The 13,613-nt window shown below is 41.2% G+C and overlaps 1 protein-coding gene across 1 annotated transcript; it reads left to right on the forward strand.

Annotated features, from left to right (window-relative positions):
* Positions 1-1,309: 1,309 nt before the first annotated feature.
* On the forward strand, positions 1,310-12,377 carry bbc3 (BCL2 binding component 3). The gene is made up of 4 exons (XM_037546772.1): positions 1,310-1,641; positions 3,012-3,273; positions 5,474-5,682; positions 9,926-12,377. The coding sequence occupies exons 2-4, from the start codon at positions 3,024-3,026 to the stop codon at positions 10,025-10,027; spliced, it is 561 nt and encodes a 186-aa protein (XP_037402669.1). The 5' UTR covers positions 1,310-1,641; positions 3,012-3,023; the 3' UTR covers positions 10,028-12,377.
* The last annotated feature ends 1,236 nt before the right edge of the window (positions 12,378-13,613 follow it).

Genomic DNA, 13,613 nt, shown 5'->3' on the forward strand with positions numbered 1-13,613 from the left:
TTATTTAGAACCATAAATTCTATACAGAACAAATTGTATGCTTATATGATTCTTTGCATAGTGATATGGTTCTGGGGATTGAAGGTGAATGTCTTATATATAGTTCTATATAATAGAACCTTTTTGAAAAAACGCTTCTACATAGCACCAAAAGGGTTATGCTGCACTCTTAAAAAGGCGGCTCTTTAAGTGTTCTTTAAGAAATAAAATACTTCCATATAAAAACATAAACATTCAAAGAGCCATTTTCTTGATTACAGGGTTATTTGCATCATAAAAGGGTTCTTTGGATTGAGGGAGAGCGTGCTGTAGATGGTTCTATATAGACATACCTAGAAAACGGTTCTATACAGCACTGAAAAAAAATCTATTATGACAACACTCTCAAAAAAGCTGGTGCTCCAAGGGTTCTTTAATACAGAAGATGAACCGTGAATACGCAAAGAACCATTTGCATGATGGTTCTTTTCATTATGAAAGGGTTCCTCAGACTGAGAATGTGCTGTAGATATATAGAACCTTTTTGAAAATGTTATGATGCCAAGCTTGTAATAATAGAAGAACCCTTTTGGGTGTTACATAGAACTGTCTTTAGCACATTCATGCACATTTTCCATCCATCTGAGGAACCCTTTCATGATGCGAGGAACCCTTTAATGGGCTCTTTGAGTGTTCATGGTTCTATACAGAACCCTTTTCTTTATTAACAAACCCTTGAAGCTTACCATCACAACGATAGAAGAACCCTTTTTGGTGCCATATAGGACCCATTTCACAACAGTTCTATACAGAACCATCTACAGCTCCATCAATGTACAGCAGCCTTTCACCACATAATCATGCAATGGGTGTTTTTTGGTTCTTTTGAGTGTTCATGGTTCTATACAGAACCATTTCTTTACTAAAGAACGCTGGGAAAAATACCTTTAAAGGGTGTAAAACTCATGAGTCTAAGTACAACTCTTGCCTTTATTAAAGTGAAGAAGCCCTGAAGAACCATCCTTTTTTAGAGTGTATATGCGAGCACGGCTCTTAATCAGGTCGAAGAATCGAGCTGTGGGCTACTGGCCTGGAATAAACTGAAGCACAGCTTTGCAGAGCTGAAGCTCAAAAGAAGCGCCAAAAACGTGTGACTGTAAAGCGGCGACGCTCAAAGCGTTATGACATTTCAAGAAGAGGAAACATTTGTAGCAAGCAAACAAAAAAGAGGGAGGAAGACAAAGTAGTAGTAGTAGTAGTGGTAGTAGTAGTTGGTGATAATGAGCATGTCAGGACTTGTTGTGGGACTGATGGAGAGGGGCGTGGCCTCGCGGGCAGTGACGGTGGAGTGAAAGGTGCTCGTGTCATTACTGCTCCCACACCGACAACAACAACAAGAGAAGCCGCCAGTCCGCTCTTCTTTTTGGGCACAGCTCGGATTTTAACGACACTGACGTTAAACGCACGACATGCGCGGACTAACTCGGCAACAGATCCCGTGAAAGAAGCTGGAATAACATTGTTGTTCGTGTGGATCAAAACATGCGCGCTGAGTAAGCGGCACTACTTTCCGCAGAGAGTGTCCCGCTAGCAAGAACCGCGTCGGTAAAAGCTGAGCACCGGACTGATAACCGCCGAGTCCTAAACAGCTGTCTTTAACAGGTAAGAGCGAGGATGTTTTGTGAGCGGAAACACTGCCAGGCTTATTTTGGCGCTCAGGAACGGCGAATCGTTCTCGAGTTGGTCGACAACTTCAGGCTTGCTAACGGCGGGTTAGTGTGTCACCTCCTCGCTCCAGACTGCTAACGGTTAACGGTAAACCGCTGTCAGACCACCGGTTTCTATCTGTTGTGTGCTGTGTTAGCCACAGTTCTCCTTTCTTCTGATCTTGAAATTAAGCAGCTATTATATAGATGATGTACCGTTGGCATTTGTTGCGCTGACTGACTGTGTAGGCTGTTTATTTGGCTCGATTTTAGTCATTCTGCAACTTCTGTTAATGTCTCAGGATTAGTTTGAATGCTGCACCGAGGGAGGCCAGTTTGTTTAGTACAGCGCAGTGTAAGTCAGCCCGTCAGTTTCCAGCGAAGCTGAAGTCGGCTTCCTATTCCCCAGCTTTTTGTTCGAATTCCCGTTCCACCTTAAAGTGTGCAGCACTTACATTCTGGCGCCTGAGCGATATAGAGTGTAACTAGTGAGCTCCTGCGCCGTTTAAGGTGGAACGGGATAATTCGAACAAGAAGCTGACTTCAGCTTCGTCAGTTTCCAGCACGTTTCTCCACTCTTTCCTTTATGAACCCGGCGCTTGTGCGCTTGTCTCCGTTTAAAGTCTTCTCAGGCGCTACCTTTCCAGTGCTTCATAATTTCCATTTTAGGCAGTGCCGTTGAAGCCAAACGAGCCTGTTGATAAGATCTCAACAGCGATGTTGCAACGTGGAAATGTCATCCTCGCGCCTCCTCCAAATGTCGCTTCGCGACACTTATTACTATTTCTGCATGTTTCTTATTACAAGAGTCGAGTGGAATTGGTCATTTTGTCGACGTTGTGGGTGTGATTATCGCGACTATGTCGTTCAAATCTGTTGTTATTCCGTGTTTCTAACCGCCGCCGCCTGCACGGATTTGTTTACAAACAAGCCGCACGCGCCACAGTTCTGCCGCCTAGCGGCGGAGCAGCGAAGTGTGGGCTAATGGGTTTACTCAGAAAGAGGGAAGAACACGATTTTTACAAAAAAATAATCAATTCTTTTGTCTTTGTCAGTTAACACTTAATGCCGTGTGCATTTGCTTCACTTGTCTGTCTGTCTTTTTTTCACGAGAAAGGGTAGTTTTTACACTTTTTCTTTACTAGTATTCACAGCGCTGCTTCCTCAGATGGAAACCTGATTCTGTTTTGTTTTGATTTCTTAGACCTCTATCTATCATAGATCTTTTATCATAGCAAGTTTGAGTTAAATGTATATTTATACATGTGACATAAGCTGCACAGTGCTGGCTGCTACATACATTTTAAAATGTTCCACTCACTGCAGGTGGTGTTTGTTATGGCTCGGCCGCAGATGGACAGCAGGGTGGACAGTCAGAGTCCCACGGCACCGCAGAGCTGCAGGATGGAGGTGCTGCGTCGGGACGCCTGGCCCAGTGGAGGCACACATTCAGCCTCTCAGGCCCGCCACCGGCATCGGACCATGGCCACTCAGACCAGCCCTGTACTCCTGTCCCATGCCCGCACACAAGATGCTGCAAGCTTGCCCAACACCAACCAGCAAGACGGCCCACTTAGAGACAACACAGGTACGACAGTTTACTGAGCATGTGCTGGTTGCAGTGTTTCAACACAGTTTGGTTGTCAGGTGTGGGTAAAATCCAAAGAGTATGCTTTAGTTATTTTTATCTCATATGTGTCACAACAACAAGGAAACATATAGGAATATAAAGTAAAAAATTAATTAAATCATTTTTCCTTGTTACTCCAATCTAACAAATTGATGGTAACCCCTTAGCAAGCTCGAGTCCATTGTTAATATGTGTGCAAATTCATTCTGAATCCAGTGTCCAGGCCTGGATTTTGCAGTCACTGGTAGGTAAAGCCCTAGGCGGCCAATCAACTCCATCAGCAGTTCAATTAATTACCAGTGTTTACAAAATACAGGGCTGGAAACTGGATTCAAGGTCCAGATTTGAAGACCTCTGGACTATAGCATGTACACACTCAAACAACTCTGGAGATGGACTTTAGTGAGTTAAAATTTCTGGGCAACAATTTACGTATGACTGGTTAACAGTTGCAGAATTGGTTTGTGGAGTGTTTGTTGGGTTTGTTTCAAGGTCGAGGCTCCAGGAAATGCTCCCCCCTCTCGCTCTGTGGCCAAGTGTTAGAATACAGAATCAGAGGCATGTTGAGACTTGCCCTTAGCAAGTGGCTTCCCACTGAAATCGACCAGCTACATGGCCTCAGCCTGTCCCACTGCACCGAGCAGTGTCCTTACTGTTTTGGACCTGCAGTAACTGTCATCCGTATTTTTGCACCATTTCCCACATTGTTCCGTTTTTCGGTAGCCTTACTTGAACCCTCCTAGCGCTTCTCTGTTGGCATCTCCTTTTTAAAGGCTTCAGGCTCCAGGTCCCTCCCCAACCCCCTGCTGTCCACCCTATCCCCGCCCGCCCCTCATTCCTGTCTACCAATGGCTGGGACCCATCTCAGGCTGCACAGGCTTACAGTTACCCTGGCAACAAGCCAGAACACCACAGCTCTCTCTAGCTCTGTTAAGTCACCTGCTCTACGTATCAGCACATTCTCCTGGGCAGCAGAGCAATGCGTTTCCTGTGCCTGTGGAGCTATTTGTGAACTACGTTGAAGTCGTCTCATAAAACAAACTCAAGCTTTGTTTGTTTTATGTGGGCTGAGCACGGCAGCCATCACAGGCTTTTTCTTGGTTGGCACATCCAGTTTGTTGGCTGCTTTAAATTAGGCCAAGTATCTTTCTGCATAGTCACTGTATTATAATGTAATACTCGTAATTGTGGTGCATCTTTGGGTTTTTTTTTCTGTGTGATTCTTTTTCACCTTATTTTATTTTGCATTATTTGCTTAAGTTTGAAAACATTGATTAAAAGCATTAATACAATATTTAAGTTTTTTTTTAATTAAAGTTTTCTAACCAGTCAAACAGCCTGTGTTAAGCTATTGTTTTTAAAAGACACACTTTCCAATACAGGATCTTGCAAGCTACCAAAACAGCAACCAAACAACATCAGATGTTATTTACAGTAGGGCAGGCAGGAGATGCGTCCACGCAACAGATACCACCAGCCCACATATTCTAGACTTATTAAGAAGATTAAGAGATTACAGTCAAACTTTGAAGGAGAAAATACAAGGTTGATGGCTATGAGCCATGAGGTGCTCTTTAATTCTTAGAGACAGGGGCAGGGATTGGAGCAGGTTTGAGGGTTTACTTTCAGGCAGGAGCATGTGACTTTGTGGGTGGGGGATGGGCTGGTTTTCGAGTTGGCACGCAGCTGCTATTAGACAGTCAGCCTGTTCATCCCTATGAATTGGTCATTCACTTGGGTCAGTGGGTTGCCAAGCAGGGCCACAACCTTTCCATAGGTGATGTGATGTGGTAATAAGTTAATATTGAGAATTTAAAGGAATATACACATAATTCTAAAAATAGGCCAAAAAATGGGCTATTTGGAGTAATGCCATAAAATAGTTTTTAAACATAGGTTTAATTTAAGAACCAGTATGAACAACATTTTTGTAGTTTAAGGTTGTATAAAAGGTTTAAACATTCTGTTTCAATTAAAGATTGTATTCCCACCCTGTCCTAATGGCAAGGTGCTTCCGCTCTGTAAACTTGTAAGTTTGCCTAACCTTAATAAATCTCAACAAAGATGCCAGTATTCAGCCTTGGAATCAATATCATCTGATTGCATTTGTCAGGAATTCGATTGCCGCTAGACAGTCATGTCATGTCTTCTGTCTCAGGAACCGAACCGGAGCGGTCCTCATCTGCTGAGACACAGCAGCCTCTGCATGATCTCACAGCTGAAAGCCACAGTTCCTCAGCAGACTCCAGCCGCAGAGAATCCCCTGCCGAGGAGGAGCCCACGCCGGAGGAGCAAGCCATCCATAGAGTGGCCATCCAGCTGAGGACCATAGGGGATGACATGAATGCAGTTTACCTTCAGAGAAGGGTGAGGAGCCTATATGTGTGCTTAACAGTAGATGACCTGCACAGTATATGGTGATGGGTGTGACCAGGCGTGCGTGTCAGTGGCAGAGTGTGAAAACGTATGTGTGTGTGTAGCCTCCAGTGGTTTTTCTAGTAAATGGATCAATTCACCACGACTGGTGTTGTGACTGGAGTCAAGTTTCCAGTTGTGAACCCAATGGCCTTCTCTTTCAATCTTTCTCTGTCTGCCTCGATCTCGCTCTCTCTATATCTACCCCTTTTACTTCCTCTATTTCTGTCTCTCTCTCTCTGTCTTTCTCTTTCTTCCCTGTTTCTCTCCCGCTCTCTCTTCCCTTCCTTCCTCTTTCTGTCTCTGTCTCTATCACTTTTCCCCCCTTCCCTTCCTTCCTCTCTCGATCTCCCTGCTGTATCGCGTGAGGAGTCAGTCATTGGAGTAAACAGAGGCTAATCTCTCCTCCCCCACACACACACCCATCTCCCCCTCCTCTCGTCTCCTCAGACAAACACACATGATGTCATCACATTACTCCACCACTCACTTGGTGCACCAGCCTTCATGAGAAACACACATACGACTGCTACACAGTTACATTTTTGCGTTGTTTGCACAGGATAACACAAGCAAATACAGTACATCAAGAAAGTGATGCAATTTACTTTCTTATATTTATTCAATTTAAACATGTATGTAGTTTTCTCATGAATAAACATGTTAACATAATTTTTAGCAAAAATAAGTAAACTGAAAGGCAGGATTGTGTTGACATTTTATTCATGAGGGAAAGATGTACAGTACTGTGAAAAAGTCAAAACATTTTCTTTGGTTTATTTAATTTCCAGTCAAAATGGCCATCTAGGCCAAGTTATTCATTTTTAGCAGATATTTCCGAGTACATTACATTTAACCAGCCCACGTACATAAGGAAATGGATAGTCAAAGGACACTGGAGTTCAAAAACGTATTAAAAGATCTAAAGAGAATTAAAACTCCTATCAATGTGCAGGACCAAGTAGACCACCAAACTCACACCATCAAATAAACAGTACAGCTTTCATCTTTGATAGAGGGGAGAGAATCAGATCTTCAGATCTGAAGAAATCAGCAGTTCTTTCAGTCCATCCTTCCACTTTGAGAAGACAACTCAGCGCTATGGGTCTGAAAGGATTTGTAGCGGTCAAGAAACTGTTACTGAGTGAAGAAAATGGACCAAAAAAGAAAGCTTGAAAATTTTTCAGAACAATGGACTGACCACCTCAGAGTCCAGATCCCAAATCACTGAACATGTTTGGAATTCCTTGCATCATGAGAAGATAAAATGCAACCGACTAAACTTTAGAAGAATAGCAATATGTCCCTGCAGATTGGAAGATATAATAAAGGCAAAGGATGGTTGGGGGTCTCTGACTGTTGCATTGACTTTTGACTTCTCTACTGACTGAGGTACAGTTAACAAAGTGTCATAATCGCATAATTTCACAGCACAACGTTGTTTACCAGTTTCACTGAGACCCTTGCCCTCGTGCAAACACATACAGCCACCTGCACAAACACACACAATCTCACTCAGACACACACGTAAAGTCGTAAAATCAACTGTGTTGTGGGGCTTAGCCAGCTGTTTGTGGAGTCACCTGGAACAGGCACCGTGACATGTTTTGTAGCCCCACTGAACTCTGATACCGGTGCACTTTTACTGAGCAAGGGCGTTGTTTACTATGGAACCAGCAGAGAAATTACGGGGACTTCCTCAAGCAGTGTACATCAACAAAAGCTGTGTGCGTGCGTGCGCGTGTCTGTGTCTATAGGGGAGAGCGCTTCCACCACAGGCACATGAGATCAGCAGAGCACAGCTCACCACCCCCTCCCCTTTTCACTACTCAGTAACTTCTCTCTTGCTCTCTCGTTCAGAACAGTCTGTACTGTCTTCTCACTGATACTCTCTGGAGTCAAGGGTTATTTGCCTTATATAAAAAGGAAGTGTGAAAAGATAAAGAAATTGTTACATTAGCAACAACAAGTGATATTAACAGTATAGACCATAATATACACTGTAATCAAACTGCATTCTTATTTGTAATTATGCAGACATCATTGTACACGGACAGTACTAGATAAGGCTGTATATTACAGAACAGACAAGAACTATTATTTTGTAAATGTGCTAAAAAAGACAATAACAATTGTATATCAGACAATAAACAGTAGTGTGGCAGCAGGTAAAAGGTAGTTTAACATATTGGGGGAAAAAAATCAGCATAAAATTAAAATGTGTTGTAACTTTCTACACTTTATGTTTCACTTATTTTTATATTAAATTCAGCAAATAAACAGAAATTTTGTTGAAAATGTGGCTTCTAAACATTTGTGTCCATGGGTAGAAGAGATCTCTTATTATGATTTAAATTTGATTAGAGGTTATTATTGTATGAACACTCGTTTATGGGAAGACAGACGTGCATAACCTGTCTACACAAAATGTAAATTGAATGTAAATGTAACTGATTATGTAAATGCATTTAAATGTAATAGCAGAACAGCAATAAAAACTGAACACATCTGTGGTTAATGAGAACTAGTACCGTTCACTGATATGAAGTATTGTACTTTGAAAAAAGTAGTGCATTAAATTTATTTAATTAAAATGCGGTCATTTCAGTCTCATATTAGAAAATATGCGACATCAATACAATTTTGTCTTTTGGTTTAAATAATGTATAAAAGTAACTTCAATGCCCCTTTTAGTGTCCCATCTAGGTTACAAGATGAGTATGTGTTATTAATTGGTAATTAACAGTCAGCAGCCAGAGTGGACTCTGTAGTGACAACTTCAGCAGAGAGCTGATGTGCATCAGTTCACAGCCAGTGATGTGTTGTGCTGTGTTCACAGTTGTCTAAAACTTCTGCGTTCTCACATGACCCGTGCCGGCCAGTGCACTTTTCAGTCACAGTTTCGCCGCCTACACACTGACTGCAGACATGCTCTGCTTATTCAGTGTTAAGTGTTTTACGTCCCACTTTTGTTACTGTAGAAGTTATTCATCAGCTTTCTATTGCCCCCTTTCCACTTAGTCCAAACCCTGGTCTCTCTATCTGAGCCCCCTCATTGTTGAGTGGAGTTATATTTAGAGGATGACTCACAGCAGCTGTTTAATAGCACCTCACCAGACTGTCGTGCAGATGTTGTCTGTCTGGTTCTGCCTTACAAATGCATGCACATACTCTTCATTGCTTTCTGTCTTTTTTACTTTCTCCCTCTTTCTCATAACCCAGGGAAGATGCATCTTTAATTAGCAATGATCTTTTTGGCAGCCAGGTTTAAATTCTCATCAAGAACATGTTTTGTGTCTCGTTGTTTGTGATATTGTTTAAGGACTGCATTGGAATAGTTTTGAAGCTCTGTTTTAGCTACATAGCTGAATTAGTCAAATGAGATTTATTAGAAGTTGCTTTACTGATAATTAGATGTTCCTTGATCGAGTGATAAAGATCACTCTCGAGGCTTACAACCGCTCAGCAATCACACCGAGAACAGAGGATCACTCTGAGCTGCCAGCTGATGTTGTACTCTCAGTGGTCACGTTTTGAATATCACTAATAATGGCTGAGGTGTTTGAAACGCTGTGGTTAGGATGCAATATAAACTGTATTTTAATCGTGATCATAATCTCTGACTTACTCAATTATACAGAATTGTGGTATTATTGAACTTAGCTGTTAGCTAGTTGGCTAACATTAGATCATTTTATTGTCTCTTGGGCACTAAATTGTGTAGTGATGTTTTTTATTGACCTTAGCTAAAGTTGGCTAGTTGCTAAAGGTAGTAGTTAGAGATCATTGTTTATTGCTTCTGGTGCATTAAATCACATTATTTTGCATTTCATTCAGCTTAGCTAAAGTGAGCTAATTGGCTAACATTAGATCTTTTTATTGACTCTGGTTCTTGAAATCACATCACAGTAAAAAGCTTATGTTTCTGGCAAAATAAAGATGTTTTGGTTGTAAACTGTGATGGGATATAATTATCATTTAAAAGACGCTCTCATATTGTGACTAAAGACCAGTTAGATTCAGCGATTCTATACGTATGAAACAGTACAGGCTTCTAATGTACACTGTGAAGAAAATGCTATTTTAATGTGCGATTTAAAAACGAGAAAGTAATTTTGACAAAATAGTTATGATTATCTTTTTAGCCATTATCACACAGCCCTTCTCACTCTTCTATTCTTTCTGTGTGTTTCAGAACGAGGCTCCTCAGTGGCAGAACTGGAGAGGCCTGTATCGTGGTTTGGTGGCCTTCCTTGCTGACACCATCAGCACCCTCTACCAGCATGGAGTCAGATAAACGGGTATATTGGCCACTTTGGGGGCGCTGGCGCTCCCCAACACTTCCACTAATGAACTGCACTGGCTCGGGGACATTTCTGCAGGACCAGAATGCATTTTTTTTTTGTTTGTGTTGTTCTTCTTGTTGTACATTGATTTTTTTTTCCTGTCTCTTTTTTGGGAGTAGTTTCATGTAGCATGTGACTGAAGTGTGGGGGAAAGAAAAGACTGTGTGCCTCTCTGGATCTCTAAACTGTGAAGCACAATCACTTGGACTTTTTGGTGTTCGTACATTTGCTGACGTCAGCCTAAAGGCCTGGATACTCTGAGGAGTCGTGTCAGGTCAATCTGTTTTAGGTGTCTTTCAATGATGTGTCAAACGGAGAGTGTCTGATAGTCACCAGATCAGTTAAATAGCTCATGTCATTTGCAAGAATTCATTCTAGTTCTTATATATAAGGAAAACCTCATATCTAAAAAAAAAGCATTCCACGTTATTTTGGACTATTTCAATTGGTCTGTTCATCATGTGACAGTCACAAAGTGTAAAGGGCAGCTGCTACTTCCAAATGGTCTTTAATATAAAATGGAAAAAAGTTGAGTTAAAGAAAGTTACAAGGCTTTACTATGATGTGACAATATATTCCATATATAGAATCATATCTTTCTCATTGACAGACTCCCTACCAGTTGACCAGCATTAACTAATCTTGGCACATCCTTTTGTATATAAGACACCAGTTTTGTCTCATAGCCAAACCCAAAAAATCAGAGTATCCAGGTCTCTAGACAGCACTAATTGGATGGTTGGGTTGTGCTGTAGCTCCTCAGGCACTGAAATGCTGTATCTGTCATAGGACATGCTCTTAGCTGCCTTACAGAGCAATACTGCTGCACAATCAAGTCACCAATGGCACAGGAAGGCATACCCACACACCGCATAAGGGAAAAAAAGGGTTGTACTAAACGTGACTATCAAGAAGGGACAGGCATTTCAACCACGTCCCTGACACTGAACGCAGTGTGGCCAACGTGCCTTACATCACCCTTAAAAATGCTAGTTTCACAACAAGGGTGATGAGTAAACGGTGTGTGGGGGGTCTAGGGTCAGTGCCTTGGTGCTCCCACCTGTATCTACACTTTGGAACACAAAATTCTCCCCTCATTTCAAAGACTGGTCACCTCCAATGGAGGCACCCAGATTGAGGCCGGAAGCCTTGTGGTGAGGCCAGACCACAGGTTCTCCAAAAGGCTAGGTAGCAGTGTTAATATTTGTAACAATACACATGTAAATATTGTGGGAGGAAAAAAGAATTGGCTAAAGGCAAGAGATGGAAGGAACTGGCCATTCTCTTTCTGATGCATTGTATATTTTGACGATGAAACCTTAAAGTACTTAACAGTTCCTTGTTTTTGTTTGAACGCAGTACAAGTTTAATTGTTTTTCCTGAGCCTTTTGGACCAGTGCTGGGAAGTAAAGAACGTACTTAAGTCCAGTAGATATTTAACCATTCAAAAAAAAAACGTACCTAGATTTTGATACGTCCTTTTCTTGAGAATTTAAAACGTTTTGTTAGTGAACATTCCCCTTACAAATATATGATATATCTGTGCCTGAGAAACGAAGGTGAGAGGTGTAAGCTATTTATTTTGTATGTCCTATACTTGGTCCTTAGTGATATATAGGGGGTGATCTGAAATATTTGGTTTATAAAGCGATGTTAATGTTTAAAGTTATTTTCATGAATGGTGTTTTTTTTGTCTTTAAAACAAGGCTTGGGGGTTTTCAAATGATCAAGCAGATCGAATGAGCATGGAGATATAGTTTTCTTATCTGGGAACCCATACTGTATATTTCCGTATTATCACTGTTTCTATGTAATACAATCTGTAACCATCACCCTGAACAAAACCACAGAAGAGCAAACCATGTTGAATTGTTCTGCTGTAATTCAATTGATGGTCATTACTTTGCTGCGGAGAAGTTTATACTAATTAAAGAAACTGAGCCAGAGTTTTTGTACTTGAAAACAGACGTTTCAGACTTCAATATGCGGACATGCAACATTGTTTTGGGATGGTAATGTCTCTGGGGCCTTCTACTACATGACTTGTTGCCATAGCTCTTACATAGACATCAGGTGCATATCTAACATAGGTTTTGTTCAAAGAGCTTCCCTTACAAACCACTTTTTTACTGTCTGTGGGTAAACCATGTGAAAACCTTATTAGCACTCATCTTTTTTGTTGTCCTTTTTATCTGGGTACTGTATCTCCGAGCATACTCAGTACTAGAGGTCTCCTCGTGACTGCCTGTCTCATGACTTCCTGAATAAAAGCAGTGGAGGCCACTCTATGGCCATCCTGTGGCTTTTTGTGGATAAGTGTGTTCTCTGATGCACTCTCACTCTGAGGGAAAGGCCTTAAGTGTACTGTGAACATCACACTACGCTCAAGCTCACGTCAATCTTTTGTAGCCTTGTACATTTGCCGTTTGGACTTTTTTCTATGTGAATTTTCTATATGAATTTTGGTATGTTTTTCTTTGCCTTTTTAAAAATAAATACAAGAAATCTAACCAAAATTGAGTCATTTGCTTCATTTAACATGCATACTTTTCATGTTTTCTTGTTGAATTATATGTTGGTTTTGTTTTTTTTAAATGTAGGTTGCTTTTTAGTCAAGGGCAAGGTTTCATTTGCAAGAGGAGGAACACTGTCCTGTAGAAATTAGGCAATAGGAATATATGCCTTTTAGCCAAAACTCTCCATATATTCATAGTGCAAAATCCCACTGAGGCATGAACACTTTCTTTAAAATGTGATGAGTCTTTCTGGAATGTTCACGTGGAAAACATTACCTAATGTAGGCCTTTATACGTCAAACAAGCAAGACTGGCTGTACAATATAATCTTGAGGGGTTTTATGCACCCATTTCCTCATTCATGACCTGACTTCCAGTCTATCAGCTGCCAACCTGTTTTTGTTTATGCACCACAAAAGGTATCAAATGTAAACACATTGTCTTATGACAAAACCAGCATAGGCCATGTTGTCCTTACCTGGTTTTGACTAGAAAAGAACCAATCAGAGGATCCTTTTCCTTGAATTATGTCTGGTGAGTGTTATGATTGGTCATTGCTAAAGTTCCATTACTGACAGCTAGGGGAAATGCAGTAGAATGCTTGGCCAGGGGAGCATGGCTGTCTCATGGTGGGGGGTCCTTCAGGATTGCAAGATGAAGGTTTCTCCTTAATTAAAAAGGGGGTTTATCACTGTGTCTGTAATTAATCCTGCATTTTCTTAATCTGGGGAAAAGAGCAGTGGTCTTAATCAGTCATGGTCTCTTTGCAGGTCCTTGACTGTTGTTTTCCTTTTCACACATCCCTTCACTTTGTTCATTTGACCATTGTCACTGGCAATTGAGTAAAGCATGTCATATGCAGAGGTGGGCAGTAACTAATTACATTTAATCAGTCACATACACTGAGGTAACACCAAGTGATCTGTTCTTCACCACTTTCAGATAATACTTTTACTATAGATATAATCCTTTTATTTCTTGTACAAGTATTGGTCAGGAAGGAATCTTCTCTTTAACTCAG

This window comes from Pygocentrus nattereri, chromosome 17 (assembly GCF_015220715.1).
Source record: "Pygocentrus nattereri isolate fPygNat1 chromosome 17, fPygNat1.pri, whole genome shotgun sequence".
In the NCBI taxonomy this organism is placed as follows: Eukaryota; Metazoa; Chordata; class Actinopteri; order Characiformes; family Serrasalmidae; genus Pygocentrus; species Pygocentrus nattereri.

Excerpts from the sequence above, each read along its gene's own strand:
- bbc3 (XM_037546772.1), top strand. The coding sequence starts at position 3,024 with ATGGCTCGGCCGCAGATGGACAGCAGGGTGGACAGTCAGAGTCCCACG. Across the intron at positions 3,274-5,473 it reads CCCACTTAGAGACAACACAG|GAACCGAACCGGAGCGGTCC; the intron begins GTACGACAGTTT and ends CTTCTGTCTCAG. Across the intron at positions 5,683-9,925 it reads CAGTTTACCTTCAGAGAAGG|AACGAGGCTCCTCAGTGGCA; the intron begins GTGAGGAGCCTA and ends TGTGTGTTTCAG.